This window comes from Callorhinus ursinus, unplaced genomic scaffold, assembly GCF_003265705.2.
Source record: "Callorhinus ursinus isolate GAN/ISIS: 27379988/994484 unplaced genomic scaffold, GSC_fseal_2.0 scaffold7, whole genome shotgun sequence".
Taxonomy (NCBI): domain Eukaryota; kingdom Metazoa; phylum Chordata; class Mammalia; order Carnivora; family Otariidae; genus Callorhinus; species Callorhinus ursinus.
In genome coordinates, this window is record NW_027397069.1 from 6,860,834 (window position 1) to 6,885,729 (window position 24,896).

Below are 24,896 nucleotides of genomic sequence, written 5' to 3' on the forward strand. Positions count from 1 at the left end.
CTCAGGTCATGATCCCAGGATCCTGGGATCGAGCCCCACATCAGGCTGCTCAGCAGAGAGCCTGCTTCTCCCTCTCCCTCTGCCTGCTGCTCCCCTTGCTTGTGCTCTCTCTCTCTCTCTGTGTCAAATAAATAAATAAATAAATAAATCTTAAAAAAAAAAAAGAACAATAAATGTGAAACAAGGTTAACACTGGGCACTGATTTTTTTTTCTTTCTTAAAAAAAGATTTTATTTATTTATTCGACAGAGAGATAGAGAGAGCCAGAGAGCACAAGTGGGGGGAATGGCAGAGGGAGAGGGAGAGGGAGAGAAGCAGGCTTCCTACTGAGCAGGGAGCCCGATATGGGGCTCGATCCCAGGCCCCTGGAATCAGGAGCTGGGCCCAAGGTACACGCTTAATTAAGACTGAACCACCCAGGCACCCCTCTGCACTGATTTTTTTTTTGGCAAGTCCTCCCATAAAGGAAATGTATTTTTAGGAAATGCATCAGTGAGTATTTGGATTTGTACCTCCCACCATATATTCATACACATACATGTGTGTATTTATGTATGTATGTCTATAACTGGGTACACGCATACGTATTTCCAGAACAGTAAAAGTCCTACAGTCCTTAAGATAAAATAGCAGGGGGCACTGCCCATTAAGTTATCAGTTCCAGGCCTTTACTTTCTAATTGACAACTTCAGGGCTACTTTCATCACTTGTCAACTTCAAACCGACACTCAATTTTTCCTTTTAGATGATGTTGCATCTGTAATACAGCAGTGTTTCTGACATACTGCAGCATGTTCTGTTAGGAATATTTCTTCAGAAGCACAGCTTAATAGAAGGTGGAAAGGCAGAAAACCTGCTAAATGTTTTTCACATCTATCAACTACTCTAAAGAATACTGTGGGAAAAAAACCCCTCATTTTTACACTTAAAATATTTTCCACTAGCCTTAGCAATAATTCCAACTATTTAAAGCAAGTAGATATGGATTTAAATAAAATAAAAAAAGGTATCTGTTACAACAAAAAATATCTTTAGCCTAACATGGTGGAGATAATGAACCATTAAAGATGACATTTTATGTCAATTAACATACAAAAACCACAGCAAAATATCTGGCTCCAAACTAAATGATTTTTAAAAACCATGAGACAAGCAAAAATACTAAATAGTTAAGGTTGCAACTGTCCAGTCTATTAAATTGCCTCATATGAAAAAAATAAAATTGTTTTAATAGGTGCTTTGAGCATGTTTTCATGATTTAAAAAAAGCAACCCAAAATAAAAGAATCGAACTTAATTAAAAAAAAAATTTGTTTTAAGTAATCCCTACACCCAACATGGGGCTTGAACTCATGACCCTGAGATCAAGAGTTACATGCTCCACCAACTAAGCCAGCCAGGTGCCCTGAAACTTAGTTTTATAAGTATAAAATGTTAGATTAAAATCAGATCATTCTGTTTAATTAAACTCTACTTAGGGAATATGCATTTTCAACTACATATAGAGAATCACATGCCTGGAATTTTCCCAGATAATTTCAATTTCAAATATTTTGTCCCATTATTCACTTCCACAAATGTACTTAAATCATGTGCTCAGTGAGTACACCAATTTCCAAAAATTAGAAATTTTTTATAAAATTTCTATTTTTTAATAAAAATATAGTCACCTTGTGTAGGCAAAGAGGATAGATAGGTTTTACATTTTGATTTTTGTTTCTGGCTTTCATGTGTTATATACAAATGCATTTAAATCATTGCTAAACTATTGGAGAACTCCTTTAAGAATGACTACAAATGCTTATGTTCTAGAATTGGATTTAGCCAAATAGTTGCTATTATGGTTTTCCGTGTTTATGACACAATGTATGATTAAAACTTAGTAGAACTATTTCCGCACTTTAGAGGCTTGTACTCCAAAGAGTAATGGAATTTACAAATAATAATACATATGTGTGGGCACTAAATAACATGCTGTGTATATAGAGTGACTACAAGCCCTGGTTAGCCTGAAAGTCCCTGGCTGACTCCTAATGCCCCAGTATCAATATTAATAGCACTCCTTTCACTCTCAAAAGTGTCCATATTTGGATGATAAATTCTAAGGCCACACTATTCATCAGTGTTAAGACTGGTAGATTGCTGGTTTTCTTTCTTTCTTTTTTTTTTTTTTAAGTAGGGTCCTCACCCAGCGTGGAGCCCAGGGTGGAGCCCAATGTGGGGCCTGAACTCATGAACCTGAGATCAAGACCTGAGCTGAGATCAAGAGTCCAAAGCTTAACCGACTGAGCCACCCAGGCGCTCCTAGATTGTTGGCTTTCTAACAGCATTTTTTATCACTATCATCTTCAAGATCTTCAAGTGGGTGATTTTTCAAAATTTAATTGGTTGTGACCTAAAATTTAGCCTTGCATCAAAGGGTGAACACAAGATACTAGGTCAGCATAGCCTTGTCAAAAGAATTCTACCTTTGGAACAGGACTGGTGGTTGGGATCCCAACTCTGTCTCTCAGTTTCATATTGGGGGAGGTACATACCCCTCTGCTCCTTGGTTCCCTGATCTAGCAATGGACACAGTGAACTGATGTAATGCCAACCAGCACAGGACTTCACAGTCATAAGGGGGCGCCTATGAGTCATACCACCCCATTCAAATCCTGGCTCCACCTCTTCGGAGCTAGTAACCTTGGGCAGAACCAGCCAGGGGGCCCTAATATCAGCCGCTCTGAATAAGAATTAAGCCAGATTGTATGTTGGTGATGTAGGAAAGACGTTATTAGGGTTCGAAGCCGATGGCAAGAGAGAATTCTTGAGATGTCTTTGGTGCAAAAAAGGTGATTTTATTAAAGCACAGGGACAAGACCCATGGGCAGAAAGAGCTGCAATGGGGTCATGAGGAGTGGTCCATTATACACTTTCAAGTTGGGAGGGGGTTAGGGATAGCGTAACTCTCTAAGCAATTTTGGAATTCCAGGACCTTGAGGGGGCTAGCTATTGTTGGGAAAAGTTCACGTATTACCGTCTAATAAAACCTTAGTCATGAGACCCTTCAGATGTATATCAGTGGGCCATACGCTTGGGGGATGATTGCCAACATGTATCTTGGAGGCTTTAGAGATAAAGGAAGTTTCCAAAGGAATTCTTATACGTGAAAGTAGACTTACAGGCTTGGCGGGGGTGGGGGTGGGGTTAGACTAGAATTGCCTTTTGCCCTTAGCGAAGTATTAACATCGAGTGAGTCCCTAGAGGAATGTCACTCTGCCTGTTTCAAGGACTTGTCAGTCGAACCTAGAGTAGGCTCTAGGTAGTAAGGAAATTTAATAATTTTTCTTCTGCCTTTGTTTCCCACATCATTGGGATGGCAGTGTTGAGGAGAGAACTTCAGAGCTTTCAATTTAGTTAATGTACTTTTCATAAAATTAATTTTAACCATTTTAAAGTATACAGTTCACTGGCATTTAATAAATTCATAATGTTATACATGCATCACCATTATCTAGTTCAAGAACATTTTCATCACCCCAAAAGGAAACCCCATACACATTAAACAGTCATTCCCCATTCCCTCCTCTCCTCTAGCCACTGGCAACCACCAATCTTTCAGCTTTTTAATAGTGTTTATTTCTAAGGTGATGTTCTCTATCTGCTCATTCATTGTGTGTATATTTACACACGCTTATTTACTATTAAGTCCTTGAACATACTTATGGCTGATGCTTAATGTCCTTGTCTGTTAATTATAACATATGGATCATCTTGAGTTTGGCTTCAATTAACTGCTTTCCCCCTCGTTTCCTCACCTATATAGTGATTTTTTCTTAATTTTATTGATATAACTGACATATAATATTGTATTCATTTAAAGTATATGACATAATGATTTGATATAGTGATTTTTGGTAAGACTTTGGACATTATGATTAATATGTTCTAGAGATTCTAGATTCTGTATATTTCTCTGAAGAGTGATTTTTATTCCAGCCGACAGTTAATTTGGCTGAACACAAACACCACACTCGGCCTCTTCTGTGGTGAGCCGCAGCTAGGATTTCTACTCGTTCTTTCAGCTTCCAGGGGCTGCTTTTTCCCTGTTCCACTGGAAGTTCCTCTACACAGACACAGCTCAGTGGCTAGCCAAGGATTTGTGCCATTTCATACGTAAATTTTGGAATTTATTCCTTCTTGGCTCCTTCCCCTCCTAACTTTCTGGCTGCTCTGCCAGCCTCTAACTCTGCCTTCTAGCACCTCAATACAGTACAGCTGCGCTTTTTGCCGCACACATAAGGTAGATTTCGAAGTGCCTTCAGGTAAAAAACCATCAAGTTGCAAACTTTATCCAATACAGTCTGTGTTTCAAGGGTAGATTCTACTCTAGTTTCTGCCTGACTGTGCTTGCTCTCCACTGCCTTAAAATAGTTGGTTTTTATTTTTTTTTTAGATTTTATTTGAAGAGAGAGAGAGAATGAGTGGGGGAAGGGGCAGAGGGAGAAGCAGGCCCCAAATAGTTGGGTTTTTTTTTTTTTTTTTTGCATGGGGCACCTGGGTGGCTCAGCTGGTTAAGCATCTGCCTTCTGCTCAGGTCATGATCTAGGACTCCTGGGATCGAGCCCTGCATCGGGCTCCCTGCTCAACAGGAGTCTGTTTCTCCCTCCGCCTCTCCCCCACTTACTTGCACTCTCTCTCTCAAAGTCTTTAAAAAAATAAAAATATTTTTGGCAAATTATATAAATGTTATGTACAGTGGGATTAGTGCAATCAAGCTATTTAACCATTCATGAAAACTACCTCATTTTTAATAGCTACATCATTATTATGGTATGACTATACCATAATTTACTTAGCTAACCTCCAATTTATGGACATTTTATATTATCATCTCTTTGGGTAACAATAAAAGAATCCTCCTTTCCAAAGGTGTCCAGACTAGATGACTGAAATACAGATTCAGTGAACAGTTTTCAGAAATGGGTTTGGCTTCTGCTCCATCCCTTAGTAGGTATGTAAATTTGGATAAGTCAATTAACTTCCCTGAATCTCATTTTCCTCATATGTAAAATGGACCAAAGAGTTTCCTCATGATAATATTAATACATAAAAGCACAGTGCTTGGCACATAGAGCTCAATAGAGTATAATCCTCCTCAAAAATAAGAACAGGGTACAGGAGAGGGCAGATCTGGTATTAAGATGAATAGTATAGGGTAAGTGGGGCAAGAGAGATCAGCTGGAATGGGAGGTCACAGGGGAAAGGTGAAAGAAGAGAAGAAAAAAGAGAGGCCAAAAATAATATATCTTTGTACAAGATAAGAATCCATCAAATGCTTTTCTGGTTCAGAACTACTTTAATCAACACTTGTAAAATAGGCAAAGTCCCTGCCCACAACTCTTGCACTTTTAGCACTTCTCTGAACCTTCTAGGGTCCTGGTGCCTGAGTTACAACTACAAAAATTGTTTTCAGGAACTGTCCTAGCCAGCAGCCTTCCTAAAGCTTCCCTCAACCTCAGGAAGATCTCACAAAAACATTAATGCTTGTACTATGCACACAACCTGATTTTTATATTGTAGTAAAACAGGTACTATGGAGAGGGGACATGTGGAAGGAGTTGATTTCTTCTGATGAACACACCCATTGTTTATACTTGTTCCAAGGCTTCTAACATGATACTATTTCCTCGTATTGTTCTGTGGCCCACGAGTTGCCATCTCCACACATTCATCTATCACAAGATTCATAAATGGATGGAACCCCCACAATATATATTCCTTGGACATGTCTGCCACCATTTAATTTCAATGATAATTTCTTCTCCATAAATTTTTTCAACTTGGGAGGGTGAGCTTTGCTCATGGTGTCTACTTGGCGAGCTCAAAGATGCCTCCAAATGGAATTCAAGGCGTTCCTCATGCTCCCGTGGTAGGCCCGGCATTTGAACAGAGCCTTTCTGACCGCATCACTGGAGAACATTACCCTGGTGATTCTGAACACATATGTTAGCAAAGATTGCCTTCAAATGAATAAACACCGTCTCTGAGCTGACAGACATGTACCGAAGTAGTATGAGATCCTCAAGAGAGGATCAACATAACATCTCCTTGGGGGAAAAAAAAAGTCTTATAAAGGAACCAGGCTTAAAATGGGAATCCTGAGCAAGAGGAACCTAAGGTCTAAAGGGGACAATGGTTTCTCCCAGATAATACTGATCTCTTGGTATAGGGCCACCTCTCTCCTGCCCAGTCCCATCGATGTCCTTTGGAAAGAACTAGACCTTAATATGAAGCACAGAAATATTACTGAATGTGTACAGTTTTCTCTGAGTCACCCATGGGAATTGGAAAAGCTGTTTCCCACTGGCCAGATTAAGAGACAAGCAACAGGGCTGCAGATGAACCTGGGACTCTCACTGCCACAGGATCCTGGAGCAGGAGGGCCATCACTAAGCCACAGGGACCCCTCTGATCTGATAAGGGGAGAACCAGGGACATTTCAGGTAACTTATCTAACTCCTAGAGGAGGGCAGGCAGTGGGGACATGGAGCACTGAGATTTTTTTTTTTTTAAGATTTTATTTGCTTGTTTATTTATTTTTTAGAGAGTGAGCAGGCACAAGCAAGGGGAGGAGCAGAGGGGGAGGGAATCTCAAGCAGACTGCGCTGAGCACGGAACCCAACATGGGGCTGGATCTCATGACCCTGAGATCACGACCTGAGCCTAAATCAAGAGTCAGACGCTTTACCAACTGAGCTACCCAGGCACCCCAGGGCGCTAAGATTTAAAGTTACATTTGGGGGCGCCCGGGTGGCTCAGATGGTTAAGCGTCCAACTCTTGATTCAGCTCAGGTCATGACGATATCAGGGCCATGAGATTGAGTCCTGCCTTGGGCTCCACGCTCAGTGCAGAGTGTGCTTGAGATTCTTTCCCCCCTCCTTCTCCCTCCCCCCTGCTCCTCCCCCTGCTCACACATGCATGTGTATTCTCTCTCTCTCTCTCTCTCTCTCAAATCATAAATAAATCTTTAAATACTCACTTTTGTACTGGTCAGGAGGCAAAGTCTGGAGCACCCTGATATACACATCGTTATGCCCAGGTAGATTCTGTAGACTAATTCTTACCTTATCTTGAATTCTTACCTAATCTGGTTTTCTTCATGGCTTCAGCTAAAGAATCGTTCTTGGCATCATCAGCAGAGATCCTGAAGCTGGGCTGGCCCACAGTCAGGGTCATTTGCCATTTCCACATGTGACCAAGAACCTGAATTCTGCCCTCATGTTGGGGAACTCTCCATCTTATGAGCCAATGGAAGCTGGAAATGCTTCCCTATTCCCTCAACCCCAAGAGCTCTGCCTGTCACACACACTTGCCCCAGCCTGGGAACTCAGAGGCAGCCACACAAAGAAGCAGGAACCATGCACGAGCAGCTGTTTCAAAGTAAAACCTCCATATTAGCTGTGATACTTAAACCATCTATCATAGCAAACCTAAAGAGAAAAAAGCAAACTAACAAAAAATATTCAGTTTTACTTGTTCCACTTGCAGCATGGCCCCCTTCCCTTCCACCCTCATCCATGAAGGCACAAAAAGAAAATAACATATCACAGTAACAAGAGGAAATAAGTAGCCATTGTCTCTACCTTTTATAGGCAGATGTTTCATGGGATTTGCCTGCAATACTTAAAGGCACATTTGTGATTCTGATAGCCTAAGACTAAACTGTATTACAGACTGACTACTGTCCAGAGCCTAAAGCTACAGTTTACAAGCTTGTTCTGCCTTCTTTCAGGCCCTCCATGCTTATAAATGACACCTTCCAGTGTCTTAAAGTATGAGAGGCAGCTAGCCCCAAATTCTCAGGCTGCTAATGGTTTCACATAAAATGAGCTCCTACAATTTTATTACCACCCTGGTGCGAATTCACAGGTGAGGGGCCACCAGGGAAAGGATGTGGATATGTCTCTCACTCCTGGCCTCCTAACTTTTCCAAGTGCAAGGAACTTTTCCACTCAATATTTCAAATGATTACTCCAACTCCCAAGGCTGCTGATTAAGCCAAATAGGCTCTACTACTATGTTACTGAGAGAAAGAGGAGTAAGTCATCAAGTCGCCTCTCTGGAGAGTGAGGGGATTTGATTTTGCATTCTAACTTTACCCCTGTAAAGCTGATTAAGCAACCCACTGATTCTTTACATTTTGACTTAAATATACATTTAGTGGGTATTAGTCAATTAGAATGTTGACAAATAACTACTGGAAAATGTTAAATTTCACTTTCCAATCAGATAAGCCAGACATAGGTCTTGTATACATGTATCTCACAACACAAAGATTACTGATACTTAGAAAAGTGATCATATTAGCATTAGAGATTCTATAAAGTGCACAATCTGGTACCTCTACATTTACGTGAAGTTTAAACAATATACAAATGCCAAATACAGCACCAATGACTGCTTTTTAAGGAACTCTAGAAACCTTTAAAACAGGGCTGATTATCAGGAAATACATGAAATTCACATGTTCAGCTATATCTAACTTTGTATGACTATTTCTTTACCTTTGAAAGTGACTTATGGCAGCGGTGCCTGGGTGGCTCAGTTGGTTGAGCATCCGAAGCCCCGAGTCGGGCTCTGTGCTCAGCGCAAAGTCGGCTTGAGAGATTCTTTCTCTCCCTCCTCCTCTGCCCTCCCTGCCGCTTGTGCACGCTCAAATAAATAAATAAATAAATATTTTTTAAAGAGACTTAAAGCAGGCTAAATAGATAAGTGGATAGGCAGTAGGTCTAAGAATATACTTCTCCTGCAGGGGAAAACAACCTAAAGCCATACACACTAAACAAAATTTCCCAATTTTCAAAAGCAGTTGATAAACAGTGGCTGTTTAATGAGGGAACTTCATTTTCTCAGTATCTTCTAAAACTAGAAAAGGCAAATTAAATTTTAAATGTAAAACATGTGAAAAACAGTTCAATATAGCAGACTCTACTTTTAAAACTTTTTTTAAAATTTCAAATTTAAATAAAACAAAAGTTCACATAAATGGTTTACATAAAAAAGCCTTCAAAAAACAACAAAACTGAACTTAAAACTTACACATAAAAAGTTTTCCTTTTTAAGACCAAAGATCGGGGCGCCTGGGTGGCTCAGTCGTTGGGCGTCTGCCTTCGCCTCGGGTCATGATCCCAGGCTCCTGGGATCGAGCCCTGCATCGGGCTCCCTGCTCGGCAGGAAGCCTGCTTCTCCCTCTCCCACTCCCCTGCTTGTGTTCCTGCTCTCGCTATCTCTCTCTGTCAAATAAATAAATGAAATCTTAAAAAAAAAAAGACCAAAGGTCATCGAAGATCATTTGTCAGAGGCTTAGAAGTAGTGAAAACTAAACTAGCTGCCAAAAATTGTTTACTCTGTAGCACATAACACGCACTAAGTGACCTGCAGAGAAAATGCAAGCTTAATTTATTATGCATGCTTCTGGTTTTACTTCCTGTTAAAATACTCATCGCCATATTCTACTCTTTTTTCATGCATTTTATCTTAATCAAAAATAAAGGCAAAGGAAGGAACACAGGGGAAAAAAGTGGAAGTGGCAAGAAACAAACAAATCAGGATTTCTCAGTCAGAAATTTAAGATAACCTATGCATTAAGAATAAATCTATGGGGCGCCTGGGTGGCTCAGTCAGTTAAGTGTCTGCCATCAGCTCAGGTCATGATCTCAGGATCCTGGGATCAAGTCCCACAATGGGCTCCCTGCTCAGCGGAGAGTCTACTTCTCCCTCTCTCTCTGCCCCTCCCCGGCTTGCCTTCTCTCTCTCTTGCTCACTTTCTCTCTCTCTGTTAAATAAATAAACAAACAAATAAATAAATCTAAAGAATAAATCTATGAAGGGGTGCCTGGCTGGCTCAGTCAGTACAGCAATCTTTGGGTTGTGAGTGTGAGAGCCCCACTCTAGGTATAGAGATTACTTAAAAATAAAATCTTAAAAAAAAATAAACCTATAAAAAAAGAATAAATCTATGATAAAGTACATCATGAATACTTTTTTCCTCTCAAAAGTGTAGGATTAAAAATTGGAATTATTACATTTACTATAGTCTCAACATATTTTTATATACATAGTAGCTTTTGGGTCTTCCCAGATTCAAAAGCACCAGCCAAAACACAGAGCCAGAGGGAATGCAGAGAACGGAAAGTGTTGAGCAAAGAGCCTGCGCCAGATAAGCCGGAACTGTAGACAGTCCTGCAAGCGTAGCAACACCAGGGCCTGCCTGTTAGTCCCAAAGATATATAAGCCCTTTGTCAGGGAAGCTCTGGAATGTCATCTGTCTTAAATTACATCCACCTGGGATTATGTTCCACTGACCAATATGGACAGATTACTGGAATTTGAAAACCTCACTTTCTGGGTAATTGACATTTAAGCTGTTTGAAGTTTCTCATTAAGGTTGCTTAAGAAATTAACAGCAGATGTAGGAAACTAAGTGTATAGTATTCAGAGAAATGAAGTCACCTGAAGGCTCCAAATAACTAGAAGCATTTAAATGTAGTAAGTGCATTAGGAGGAAAGGATGAACTAGCCTGCCCCACAGGCTACAACTTCATCACTTTTTCTCTATTCCTACTAGGTTTCCCAGCACATTTTAAGTGTAATTAAAGGAAAGGAGAAAGACAAGAGGTTGACATGATGAGGGACTACAACCTAGACCACAGTTCTAAGAGCGAAGCACTAACTTGATGGAGGCTGAGAGAAAGTAAACATCTCCACCGCCTACCTGATGCCAACAGGATGTAAATCTGAAATCCTGGGCTGGCTTTGGAGGCCCTTTGCTGCCTGGCCCCAAACCCCCTGCTCAGCTTCATGCCCAGCCCTTTTGCCACTAGGTAACCCTGACTCTACAACAACCCCCTCCTCACCCTCCTGCTGTGCCTTTGCATATGCAGTTCCCTCAGCCAGGAATGCCCTTCCCTCTCCTATCATCCTTTCAAATCTGCTCAGAGGTCAACTTCCCTGGGAATAGTCCCCATGCCCTCTAAAGTCACTCCTGCCTCTGCTTTACCACTTCCCATGCCACATTCAGTTTGCTCAACATTTACTAAGTACCCACCATGGGCCACAGCACTAGGCTGGCTATTCAAAGAATAAAATATAATAGTGGTAGAATTGTCCTTTCAGGGTCTCATTCCCTGACCCAGGCACCTTAGACTACACACATATCTTACAAAAGATGTGCCAAATAAAGCACCTCTAGGTACCTGGCATGGGGACCTGTGGAAACTTTCTTCCCTTCCTCATTTTTAGGAGCCGCCTAGGACTTAGGAAGAGGCATAGTTCTTATCCTTTCCAGGAGAATGTATAAATGAATGCCTGAATAATAAAAAGAAATGTGTCAGGGCGCCTGCGTGGCTCAGTCGTTAAGCGTCTGCCTTTGGCTCGGGTCATGATCCCAGGGTCCTGGGATCGAGTGCCACGTCGGGCTCCCTGCTCAGCGGAGAGTCTGCTTCTCCCTCTCCCACTCCCCCTGCTTGTGTTCCCTCTCTCGCTGTGTCTCTCTCTGTCAAAGAAATAAATAAAATCTTAAAAAAACAAAAAAAGAAATGTTTTATAAGTACCTCTTACTTAAAAAGAACACCATCAATATGTTTTAGAATTTCTTGTCGTAAAGAAATGTTCTACGAAGTAAATACTTCTCCCATTTACCTGCAGGATAAAATGAATAATGATTCCTGTAAGAAAATGGTTTTGCCCTTACTAAAATAAAAGCCAAATTAAAAAAAAAAAACCCACAGAAAGAACACCACATCAAGCAGTAAGCCATATGGTTGTGAAGATAAAGGTAAGTTTTTTATCCTTCATTAACAATAATCCTGGAAATACTAACATTTTTACTATGCCTCAAAAACAGTACACTAATTAGTAAAATACACCTGTGTCAACAGTCCTGTTTCTATCTTTAAAAGTCATTTCTTCAGCTGATGCCTGGGGTCCTCATTTAGCACATTAAATGTGTGTGGAGCCTAAAAACTGCTCATCGCTGCTGGTCACTGGCTAGTTGCTAACGCTTAGCGGTTCCCACATACAACAAAATGTGTGGAGCCAGCCAGCTGGTTTCAGAAACTTGTTGATGAGCAGTTCCACCCAGGCACTACGTGGAGACAGAAATAAGGAAGCATGGAGCCTTGTCCTCAAGGAGCGTACAGCCCACCAGGCATCGGAACAACAACAGAACTCTGCCCCTATCAGCCTGTGGGTTCATTTAATTCCCAAAAAAGAAGTCCGAGAGTAGGAGGCTCTTCTCCAACAGTGGTCAGTAATCCAGTGTTGGCCATACATGTTTTTAGCCAAATCCAGAAGGTCAAGCCTTTGAGGACACCTCACCCTAGTTATCAACCAGGGTATCTGGGGTGGGGGTGGGGAATGGTGTGGGGCAGGGAAAATACAAAAACAGAAAAAATTTCGGAATAAAAGCAAATATTGTTTTGGATCCTGCTAAGATTCCTACACTGAACTGAAAGACAGTGACTTTTTTTCTTTTTAACACACCTTCCAGTTGCTGAGTTGATCCTGAGTTGAAAGAAAGTAGTGTGTTCCCCAGGTGAGAAATTCTGCAATAAACAGAATGTACTTGGGACAGAAATACTGGCTGGAGGGAGATTTATACCACATGGACTCAGACAGGCTGGGTTCTTCCAGTGATACCTCAATGCCAAGGTAAAGCCATGTTTTGCCATTAAAATATCCCCTCCACCCACAACTCATATTCGTAAACAAATAATGTAGACAAGCATGTGCAGACACCCCTTTATGCTTTCAAAAACTCTTTCAAAAAAAAGGAGAATATAAGGAATCTGAAAACAGCCCTGGACTGTGTTCAAAAACTCAAGCCAAGAAAGAACCTTCAGATTTGACATCTTAAATTAGCAGGAATGTTTAGACAAATCTATAATCTAGGAAAACATACATACACCCACACTCACACATAAAAAGTTTGCCTTTCCACCCTCTCATGTCAAGTGAATAATGAGTAATGAATTCTGTTTACTGTGACCCTATGGTGATTTTTTCATTCAAGAATATTTCATAAGTACCTACTATGTGTCAGGCACTACATTGGGCACAGACATAAAGAATACACATGGAGTTTCCAGTCTAGTGGATGAGACCAAACGTAAGAGGGAAATGCACCCATTCACATCACATTAAACAGGATGCTCTGAGGGAGGAACATGGGGTTGTGAGGGAAGACATGCTTTAGATAGTCATCCCCCTCCCCAAGGAGGTGGCTTTTATGTATTTATCTTACTTCCTTTTCACATTCATTGTTTACCAATGTTCTTATGAGCCAGGCACCATGCATTCAGTGCATCTCATTTAATTCTAACCACTCGCTGTGGTAAGTAAAAATCTGCTTTACAGATGACAAAACTAAAGGGAGTTGGCTAGTAAGTGGCAGGGCTAGGGCTATCACTCAGGTTTGTGTGACTTTGGGGAAGTGTCTGAACCCCTCTGACCCTCAAACCCCATGGTCTGCCTTCCTTGCTGGAAAAAGCAAGAGAAAGCCAACGATGCCAGCACGAGCACAGTATGTGAGAAGGGTGGAAGCAGATGAGCTACAAGGGGTAGAAGGAACAAGACCAGACATGCCCTAGGGGGCTAAGGGAAGGAGCTCTAAGGATGCTAAGCAGAGGGCTGAAATGAACTGATCTGTGTACTTAAAAATGGTTTGGAGGAAACCACAATGAAATACCACTTTACACCCACTAGGATGGCTACGATAAAAACAATGGAAAGTAACACATGTTGGCAAGAATGCAGAGAAACTGAAACCCTTATGCACTGCCAGTGAAATGTAAACTGGTGCAGCCACTGTGGAAAAGTTTGATGGTTGCTCAGAAAGTTAAACATAGAATTACCATATGACCCAACAACTCCATAGCTAGGTATATACCTAAAAGAACTGAAAACAGGTACTCAAATGAACAGGTACTTACGCATGAATATTCATAACAGCACCATTCACAAGCACCAAAAGGTGGAACAACCCAAATGTCCATCAACTGATGAACGGGCAAACAATATAATATATACCTACAGCAGAATACTATTCAGCCACAAAAGAGAATGAAATACTGACTGATACGTGCTACAACATGGATGAGCCTTGAAAACATGCTAGGTGAAAGAAGCAGTCACAAAAAGCCATATATTATATGATTCCATTTATGTGAAACATCCAGAGCAGGTAGACACAGTGACAGAAAGCAGACTAATAGTTCTGCCAGGGGCTGGTGGAAGAGGGAACAGGGAGTGACTGCTAAGAGGTAAAAGGTTTTCCTTTGGTGTGATGAAAATATTTTGGAACTAGATAGACTTAGAGTTGCACGACATTGTAAATGTACTAAATTGTACATTTTCAAATGGTTAATTTTATAATATGAATTTTACCTCAATTTTTAAAAATGGCTTGGAGGGGTACAAGTGGATATAAAAGACCTTTTTCAAAATGGTCCTGATAAGAGATGACCACCACCAGGCTGGTGGCAGTGAAGACAAAGAAAAAGGGACAGATCCAAAAGATATTTTTGGAGTGGTCCAATAGGTCTTGATAACAGAATACACATGGTAATATCTATGCAGGTCATGTGTAACATCAAAGGCAATGAGGGAGGTAAGCCAGGCAGCCAATTAGACAGATGCCATAAGCTCAAACCTGAATCTAGGAGAGTGGGTAGGGTAAGCCTTATAATGGCTCCTTAAAGACGTCCAAGTCCTAACTCTCAGAACCCGTGAAGTCATTAGGTTACATGACAAAGTGGAATTAAAGGTGCAGATGAAATTAAGGTTGCTAATCAACTGCCCTTGAGATGCAAAGGATAGCGTGGATTATCCAGGTGGGCTCCATTTTAATCAACAGGTGACCTTATAAGAGGAAGAATGAAGCAAGAAAAAGAAAAAGAATAAGAAAAAAAGATGGTGGCGGGAGAAGACTTTGACCCACTTTGCTGGCTTTCAAGACAAAGGAAGGGGCCATGAGCCAAAGAATATGGGCAGTCTCTAGAAGCTAAAAAAAAAGACAAGGAAATGGATTCTCCCCTAGTCCCTCCAGAAAAGAATGCAGCCTTGCCAACACCTTGGTTTCAGCCCATTGAGACTCATTTCAGACTCCTGATCTCCAGAAGTGTCAGATAATAAATCTGTCCTATTTTAAGCCTCTAAGTTTGTGTCAATCTGTTACAGGAGCAGTAGAAAACTAATACAGTGGGGAAGAGTTGACAAGAGGGAAAACTCAACAGACCTGGCAACAGATGGGGTGTGGGCAGGAAAGGGAGATGAAGGCATCAACCGTGACTCAGGGTTTTGGTCCCAGATGATCTTAACAGAGGAAATGGTGGGAAAAGCCATTAGAGGGGGTGAGGGCTTCAGAGAGAAGGGACAGATGGCTGCTGTGTGAGAGGGCCAGGGAAGGATGGCTTCTAGGAGGAAGCAGCATTTGGGACAGGTTCTGAAGGATGGACAGAACCTAAGGATGAGAAGTGGGAGGAAGAAGGTCAGCAAACTGGAGAGGAGAGAGGGTTCAGTGGGTGTGAGGCATGGTGAGAGTTCTGGTTGAATGATGCAAGGTAAGCCGTACTGGAAGAGATGTTAAAAAGGTGGATGATAAAAGAGGAGGCATGTGCACACCATACTCGGGGGTCCCGACTTCATGCAGCCGGCAGTTAGAGGGTATCAGGGAATTTATGCTGTGAAAGGGGGTGATCAGAGCCCACTTTAGGAAACTTAACGTCAGTAAGAAGTGAGTCTAAGTGGGGAGGGTCGGGGGGGAGGGCAGGGAGCTTTCTAAGTAAGTCCTCTCCCCAGTCTCAGGCATGTTACCAGGTCACCTGGTAAATCCCTGACTTTTCTGCAGCACAGGGAGACACTGATGACCCAAATTCACAGCCTGGACCCTTGTCCAGAGACTGGAGGACAGGAAAGTCACCACAAGCCTCTCCTATGTTCACTTTTGCTTCCCTGGTAGAAGAGAAATTCTCTTTAGTGGCCTGCCTCCTTTGCAGATAAGGCATTTGGGAGGAGTTACAAACATGACATTAGCACATGCTGGTTTTCTCATCTTCACTAGGCATCACTAGGTGAGCTGTGGAATATGAGAGCTAGAACAGGCCCGCCCTGAGAGCACTGAGTTCCATGCACTGGGGTGTTTATGGGTCAGCATGAAAGCACTAGAAGGGCAGGAGACAACTGGAAGGGGATAGAATGCAGGCAAAAATCACATCTCTACTTTTCTGAGTCAATTTGCAGATTAGACTAAAATTTAGGATATCGACCTCTGCCACTGAGCTTATTCTAAGTTCTGTATTTCCAGTATATCCAAATTATTTCAAAATCATAACCCTCTGTACTGTGGCAGTCAGCAGCCACATGAACTAAGGGCTTGAACAGAGCAATTGGCAGCAGTTCCTGCTGCAGAGAGGGAGAAAAACGAAGACACCTCCTGTCTGGAAGATCTAAAGGGTACGGATGAACAACACATGAACAAAAAACCTCCCAACACGGAAGGAAGAGTTCAAATCAATTAAGTGCAGACTGAACCCATAAATTTGGGGAAGGCAGAGCTTTTATTATCTTCAATCTCTTTTCAAATTGAGCTGAAATAGACCAAAATAACTAAAAGCTCAAAAAACCATATATTATATTTCTGAGTTCTCCAAAGTTCTCTTACTTTAGGTCAAAAATTCCTTTCTAGATTATGAAATGTCAACTGGCAGGAGGCACTTAGTCCACTCTCCTTGTTTTAACTGTGAGAAAAATAAGGTTCAATTTAGACAAGGTCCTTGAACAAGGTCAAGGACTAACTACAGGGTCAGCACTGGACTAGAACCCCAGAGTATCTATCCAGGATCTTCTTGCTTATACCACAGAGTTAGTAATTTAATTCGATTTTGTGAATTTTTTTTTTTTGGCATTTGTAAGAAAAACTTGAACAGCACCAATAGGAATATTAAACTAATTCTGATCTTTCGGAGCTTAAATAAGTTTCTACTTTAATCTGAACTAAAAGTATTTTACTGACGGCAGAAATCACCCCTGGCTGAACTGTGACTCACTGGTATAATTTAAAGATGCTATCACTGTTCCAAAGAAATCCACTTTAGACTCAAAACCTAAACATCACACATCTGTGCTCTACATAAAACATGCACTAGCAATAGCCAAAAGGTGAAAACAATCCAAATGCCAAAAGGTGAAAACAATCCAAATGTCCATTCGTGGAGGAGTGGATTAAAAAAAATGTGGTATATACATGAAATAAAATATTATTCAGCCTTAAAAAGAAAGGAATCTCTAACATATGCTACAATATGGATGAGCCTTGAGGACATTATGCTAAGTGAAATAAGCCAGACACAAAAGACAAATATTGCATGACTCCACTTATATGAGAATACAGAATAGTCAAATTCATAGAGACAGAAAAGAATACTGGGAGTGCCTGGGTGGCTCAATCAGTTAAGCATCTGCCTTCGGTTCAGGTCATGATCTCAGGGTCCTGCGATCCAGCCCCGCATTAGGCTCCCTGCTCAACGGGAGTCTGCTTCTCCCTCTCCCCTCCCCCCATTCTCTCTCTCTCTCTCAAATAAATAAATAAAATCTTTTTTAAAAATTTAAAAAAGGGACACCTGGGTGCTCAAGCCCTGCTGAGCAGGGAGCCTGCTTCTCCCTCTCCCTCTGCCCCTCCCCCGGCTTGTGCACGCGCTCTCTCTCTCTCTCTCTCTCTCTCTCTCTCTCTCAAATAAATAAATAAAATCTTTTGAAAAAATTTTTAAAAAAAAGGAGAACACTGGTTATAGGGGTTGAGGACAGAAGACAATGGAGAGTTATCACATAGTGGGTACAGAGTTTCAGTTTGAGATTATGACTAAGTTCTAGAGATAGATGGTAGTGCTGGTTGTACAACAATGTGAATGTATTTAATGCCACCAAACCATACACTTAAAAATAGTTAAAATGACAAATTTATGGGGGTACCTGGGTGGCTCAGTCAGTTAAGACTCCAACTCTTGATTTCAGCTCAGGTCATGATCTCAGGGTTGTGAGATCAAGCCCCGAGTCTGGTGGGCTCCGCACTGGGTGTGGAGCCTGCTTAAGATTCTCTCTCCTCCCTCTGCCCCTCCCCATCTCCCTCTCTCTCTCCCTCCATCCCTAAAAAAATAAAAATAAAAAAATAAGATACATTTGTTATGTATATTTTACTACAATAAAAAAGGCACTAATCTCCAGAAGCACTATCTTAAATACTTCATTTCTGAAACTTTTTTTTTTTTTAAGTAGGGTCCACGCGGGGCTTGAATCATGACCCTGAGGTCAAGATCTGAGCTGAGATCAAGAGTTGGATACCTAACTGACTGAGCCACCCAGTCACCCCCAAATCTGTTTTTCTCTTATTTGGCAAATTTATATATTTACTATGTGCCAGGCACTGTTTTAGGGCTGCGATATATAGCAATGGGATAAACAGAACAAGTGCCTATTCTCATGACCATCTGGGGGGTGGGGGATGATGGGGTGAAGACAGACAATAAACAGATAAACACACACTATGTCAGGTGGAAATGAACACGATGGAAAAAACATCAGGTAGGGTGAGAGGGAAGAGACTGTGGGGTCTAGCTGGTGGGGGGGCAGTTGCTATGTTGTATAGGGCTATAGGGAAAGACCTCTCCCATGGGTGACATCTGAGGAAAGACTTGAAGGAACAGAGTGCCCCAGAATGGAGACAGTGCTGCCAAGGAGGCAGTATGGTTGGATGGAGCCAATAGAGGGAGGAGTAATAAGGAGCCTTGGGGCACAGACCTACTTCTTAAGTTTCTTATAAACTTTTCTTATAAACTTTTCAAGGGAAAAGATCAGTATAGAAATATTTCCTCTGCCATATATGTGTCTTTCATTTCTCTTAAAGAGGGACAGAAAAGGCCTGGCTGGCTCAGTCAATAGAGCATGTGACTCTTGATCTTGGAGCTGTGAGTTCGAGCCCCATGTTAGGTATAGAGATTACTGAACTAAAAAACATTTTTTTAAAGTGACTGAAAAACCAACTCCGCTATTTTTCCTGCAAGAGGCAGGTTTGTAAGGAGACAATTTACATCTCCCATTGCTAGAGCGCCCTCCAGTGCCTCTGTGTGAAAATAGCATTTGGCACAGATTGTTCTTTCTAATTTCTTAAACTTCTGTATTTGGCCAAAAGTAAATACCATCCTTGATACGTATAGCAAGAAGGACACATCATCTTTCTCGCAAATGATACTGTGAGATTAAATAAGAAAACAAGGCAAGTGTGCTTTAAAATATGCGTGCACTACTTGTAAAGCAGTGCAACGTATACATGTGCAATGATATTTTTAAATGACCATATAAACTTTTAAAAGGTTCAATCACAGACCTGTACTCCTAAAACAAATAATACATTATGTGTTAATTAACTGAATTTATTTTATTTTTTTTAAAGATTTTATTTATTTATTTGACAGAGACAGACACAGCAAGAGAGGGAACACAAGCAGGGGGAGTGGGAGAGGGAGAAGCCGGCTTCCCGCAGAGCAGGGAGCCCCATGCGGGGCTCGATCCCAGGACCCTGGGATCATGACCTGAGCTGAAGGCAGACGCTTAATGACTGAGCCACCCAGGTGGCCCTAATTAATTGAATTTAAATTAAAAAAAAAACTATAAAAAAACTTTTAAAAGGTTCATAGAGTCTCTTATTTTTTTTAATTCAATTTTTTAGCAATATAGAAGAACTTTCAGTCAAACAGTGAACACAATCTACCACTAAACTGTGACCCTAATTTTATTGAAGGGGCAAGTAGGGCAATAAAGTAAAAAGTGTCTTCTAAAATTTCCAATATTTGGGGGCGCCTGGGTGGCTCAGTCAGTTAAGCATCTGCCTTCAGCTCAGGTCATGATCCTGGGGTCCTGGGATCCAGCCCTGCATCGGGCTCCCTGCTCAGCGGGAAGCCGCCTTCTCCCTCTTCCTGTACCCCTCCTCTCTGCTCATGTTTTCTCTCTCACTCTCTTTCTCAAATAAATAAATAAAATCTTTAAAACAAAATTTTTTAAAATAAAATTTCCAATATTTGCATGTTCTGAATATTCATATTTGAAAAGTGTCCAGCAAATACTTACAGAATACTATAGTCACTCAACCTTCTCAGCCAGAACACAGTAAAGGGAAACAGATAAGTAAGACTTGCCCACACTAGCATCCTATTAAAACAGAATTTTTACTTTCTCACAGAGACTGACTCTGAATCCTTTATTATGAAATCAGCACCTCTGTCAATCTCAAAAGCCTAAGAGGAAGACATTACATATGGTGTAATTCAAAAGAGAACTTGCAGGAGAGGTAAAATTTCATAGCTGTTTACAGAAACACCTACAAGTGAGGTCAGCGTGACAGCCGCCACCACAGAGAGAAAAGCCGCCCTGACTGAGAGCCAGGGGATGGGGTTTTCTAGGCCTGGCCTGCAAGACAGTCTGTGCTTACTTTACTGTGCTTTACTTTACTGGGCCTGCTGATGCCAAGGAAAATGGGCAGATGAGCCTCCAAAGGGCATATTGCAATCCAGGTATCTTTCGTCTTTCTGGAGGGTGATTTGAAAACAAGCATCAAAGGACTTAAAATGTCCATACTCGCTTCCTTTCCAACCAGGGCCCGGCAGAATGGCTCCCGCGAAGAAGGGTGGCGAGAAGAAGAAGGGCCGTTCTGCCATCAACGAAGTAGTGACCAGAGAATACACCATCAACATTCACAAGCGCATCCATGGAGTGGGTTTTAAGAAGCGTGCCCCTCGGGCACTCAAAAAGATCCGGAAATTTGCCATGAAGGAGATGGGAACTCCAGATGTGCGCATTGACACCAGGCTCAACAAAGCTGTCTGGGCCAAAGGAATAAGGAATGTTCCATACCGTATCCGCGTGCGGTTGTCCAGAAAACATAACGAGGATGAAGATTCACCAAACAAGCTCTACACACTGGTTACCTATGTACCTGTCACCACTTTCAAAAATCTACAGACAGTTAATGTGGATGAGAACTAATCGCTGATTGTCAAATAAAGGTATAAAACTGAAAAAAAAATTGTCCATCCTCTGACCCAGCAAGTTCACATACAAAAATTTACCTCCAAGTACATGAGTAAGAGTAACCACAGAGATTTGGGTGTAGAGACATTTATCTCTGCATTTCCCAAGAGAGAAAATTTGGAAATAGTTTAAATGGATAACTGGAATTACATACACACAAATATATATACGATAGAGTCATAGAACAATAGTGAAAATCAATGCTCCAAGATTAGGTTAACATCCTAAAATTTAACCAAAATATAAAATCAAAGCAACTAAATAAAAAGCCACCTTAAAACTGGCTTATAGTGGGAAAAGGAAAGAAGGGAAGAAAGGGGGGAGGGAAGGTGGGGAAAAAGAAAGGAGAGAAAGGAAAGAAGGAGGGAGAGAAGGAGATAAGGAAGGAATGAGTCTCAATTCTGGAGCCCATTTATTATCTACAGCATTCAAGTGTATTATTTAATTGATAAGCCATAAAACACTCAAGTAACATGAAATAAATTAAACCTGTTTTAATTACAATGGCTTTAAATTCATCCCCAAGTGGCCTATATGAAAACATAAACATTATTTCCTTGATTTTTTTTTTATTAACTAATAAAATTCTAAACTTAACTGGGCTGAGCAATGTGTAGAGGAATAATGAAGCAAAATATAACAATAGAACACAACTCCAGTTGCACTCAGGGGCAAGAAAGCATATTGTTTTTACAATTAACAACTCTTCCAATTTAAGAATATTTATCAAACCTACCAATAACCACTCCCCAAGGAGCCCAGCTTTCTTCTCCCTGACTTCCTAAAATTTTAGCCACACGCATCTGCGGACTTCCTCACAGGGAGTCACACATAAAATAGCAGCTCCTAGGGAGCAGCCACCACAACATTCAGTTAAGGGAAACTGTGACCAAAGACTGTTCTTAGAAATTACATCAATCAGACCCCGGCTGTTGTAAAGCCATAACTGCAGAAAGTAAGAACTTCAGCGAAGTGCAGATGCTGAGCGGTGCCAGCCACCATGTGGATGCAATCTCACTGACCATATATGATATCCTCCACCAGGCTCATCCACAACCAAACACATATGTTCACTTTCTAAGTCTCAAATGTAACTTCAGAGAATATTCCATCTTCAACACACCACCATGGAGTATTTCTAGAATCATAAAGTGCATATGCCACTCAAACATTCTGCAAAACTGGGGCACTCAGGAGAGTTCCTTGAGACGCAGAGACTTTGGTCGCCACGGTTATTCAGAGGGGAGTAAAGAAAAGCATGTGTGGTGAAACTGTCCTCAACTCCCCTATGGATCCACGGGGCGAAGAGCATAGAGAGTAATGGTTTTTCAGTCAAGAATTCATCTTCAGGTCCCAGCTTTCCCTCTATTCATTGGCCTCTCCCAACCATACAGGTTACCCAATGTCCTTTCTCCTGGCCTGCACCCACACAGATGGTTCCGGTTCACAGCAAAACTCTATGACAGAGAAAGAGTACAATGGGAGCAGAAGCCCTATGCAGCTGGGATAGATCCACAAGTAAAGGCTATGCTATTGAGTAGACTTGGCACAGTCTTCTTTAACAAACAGCACCTTGCTGGGAATCACCCCTTGCAGGGACAGCTTCTCCAGGAGGTACCACCCATGCTCATGTGCATCTTCCAATTCAGGCCCAGCTCCCACTTGTAGTTCTTGCTCAGCAGCTTGGCTGTTGCCCACTAGTTTTTGCTCTGGGATACTTCATTTCCCACCAACTCCTCTCTCCAGCCTGAGGACATGTCCCCTGCTCCCATGCTACTCCTCATCTGTGTACCCCCTCATGGTATTTCCTGTATCCCCAGAATTCTCCTCCCTCTTTCTCTCCTCTCAGCCTCCAACAGAGGCCCTTCTTTATCCATTAAAGCATTCTGAATACTCTGTCCCATTCCATTTTTTTTTTTTTTAGGCGGCCATTCTGGAAGTCTTTAGCTCCAAATCTTGAACTTCTGGTCTACCATCTTTGATCATCTTCACTTCATCCTTCAGTACTTCACTTCTCTACCTCTAGAGTGAATAACCATCCCGCTTTGCCTGAAACAGAGAGGCCTCCTGGAATGTGGGACTTTTACTGCTAAAACCAGGACAGTCCTGGGCAAGACGAAATGGTTGGTCCCTTGCCTCCCTCGATCACTTAAAGTTACTTTCTGTGTTACAACCCAAAACATAATTTTTGTTTACAGCATCCTCTTTCAGCTTCTCACCATGCACTTGGGCAAGTGACTTTCTAATGATGCCAATAAATACTTTAACTAACATTCCACATTGACCTATTAATAACAGTTCAGGTGGCAAAGTACACATATTCTTATTCTGAGTTCTTATCAAAATGATCACTTTAGGGGCGCCTGGGTGGCTCAGTCGTTAAGCGTCTGCCTTCAGCTCAGGTCATGATTCCGGGGTCCTGGGATGGAGCCGCACATCGGGCTCCTGCTCTGCGGGAAGCCTGCTTCTCCCTCTCCCACTCCCCCTGCTTGTGTTCCCTCTCTCGCTGTGTCTGTCTCTGTCAAATAAATAAAAAATCTTTAAAAAAATTATCACTTTAAAATTTCTCAGTTCTTTTTAATCCCTGCCTGCTTTTTAGCATTCTTTCTATAAAGGTTTCTCCCCTTTCTCTCTCATGCTTCTGTTCTTCTTTGCCCTATCGTCTCTCCCCCCCATACATCTTTTCTCCCCTTTCCATACTCCCTTTTAATTCCTTCCCTCCCTTCTTCCTTTAATGGCCTCACAGTAGTATAGAGGGACAACAGTGGTTGTTATCACAATCTTAAAAATCTTCAAAACTAGGGGCGCCTGGGTGGCTCAGTCATTAAGCATCTGCCTTCGGCTCGGGTCATGATCCTAGGGTTCTGGGATGGAGCCCCGCATCGGTCTCTCTGCTCAGCGGGAAGCCTGCTTCTCCCTCTCCCACTCCCCCTGCTTGTGCAGCCTGCTTCTCCCTCTCCTACACCTTCTGTTTGTGTTCCCTCTCTCACTGTGTCTCTGTCAAATAAATAAAATCTTTAAAAAAGAAAAATCTTCAAAACTGAAGCCAACTCTGCAAAAGGGACTACTGGGACCTTTGACAGGTAACCCCATCTTACACAACCCTGCTGCCTCCTCACATACTGTCTGTTCTTGCTGACCCAGTCACAGATGCTTATTTTGTATCTGGCCCTCTCTAAACTGTCTTCACCTATTTTCCATACCAGGTTCCTCTCTAACCTGATACCGCAAAGCAAGAGGTAGTTCCTATAAGAGTTTTATTACTAACTGCTTCAGAAAAGAGAGCATCAAGATAAGAAGTAAAAAGAGATTATAGGGATCAGAAAACTCAGAGTTTGCTAGAGGTAGTTAAAACAAGCCTTAGAGGGCAATTTATTATTAAACGCTTATATTAAAAAAGCAGAAAGGTCTAAATTCCCATCTTAAGAAACAAGAAGAAAAGGGCAAATTAAACCCAAAGTAAGCTTAAGATAGGAAATAATAAAGATAGGAATATAAATCAATGAAACAGAAAACAGAAAAAAAGGAAAAAATCAATAAAACTAAAAGATGGTTCTTTAAGAGCAGTAAAACTGACAAACCTCTAGCCAGACCAGTCAAATGAAAATGAGAGAAAAAAAATTACAAATATCAGGGAGAGAGGGCACATGACTACTGACAGTATGACCTTTAGAAGGATGCTAGGGCCAGCGGTGGGAGTTAAGGGCTAACTGCAAATGGGCTTGAGGGAATTTTGGGGATGATGGAGATTTGGGGCGTGATCTAACACTGGA

At 41.6% G+C, this 24,896-nt stretch overlaps 2 protein-coding genes across 11 annotated transcripts in view; one reads left to right on the forward strand and one right to left on the reverse strand.

Annotated features, from left to right (window-relative positions):
* CLYBL (citramalyl-CoA lyase) overlaps nt 1–24,896 on the reverse strand; it is a 252,294-nt gene that overhangs the window by 217,891 nt on the left and 9,507 nt on the right. The gene's annotated exons all lie outside the window — the stretch shown is intronic.
* Nucleotides 20,677–21,111, forward strand: LOC112826501 (large ribosomal subunit protein eL31-like). Its single transcript, XM_073894276.1, has one exon. It carries the CDS (start codon nt 20,701–20,703, stop codon nt 21,076–21,078), a length of 378 nt encoding a protein of 125 aa, XP_073750377.1. The 5' UTR covers nt 20,677–20,700; the 3' UTR covers nt 21,079–21,111.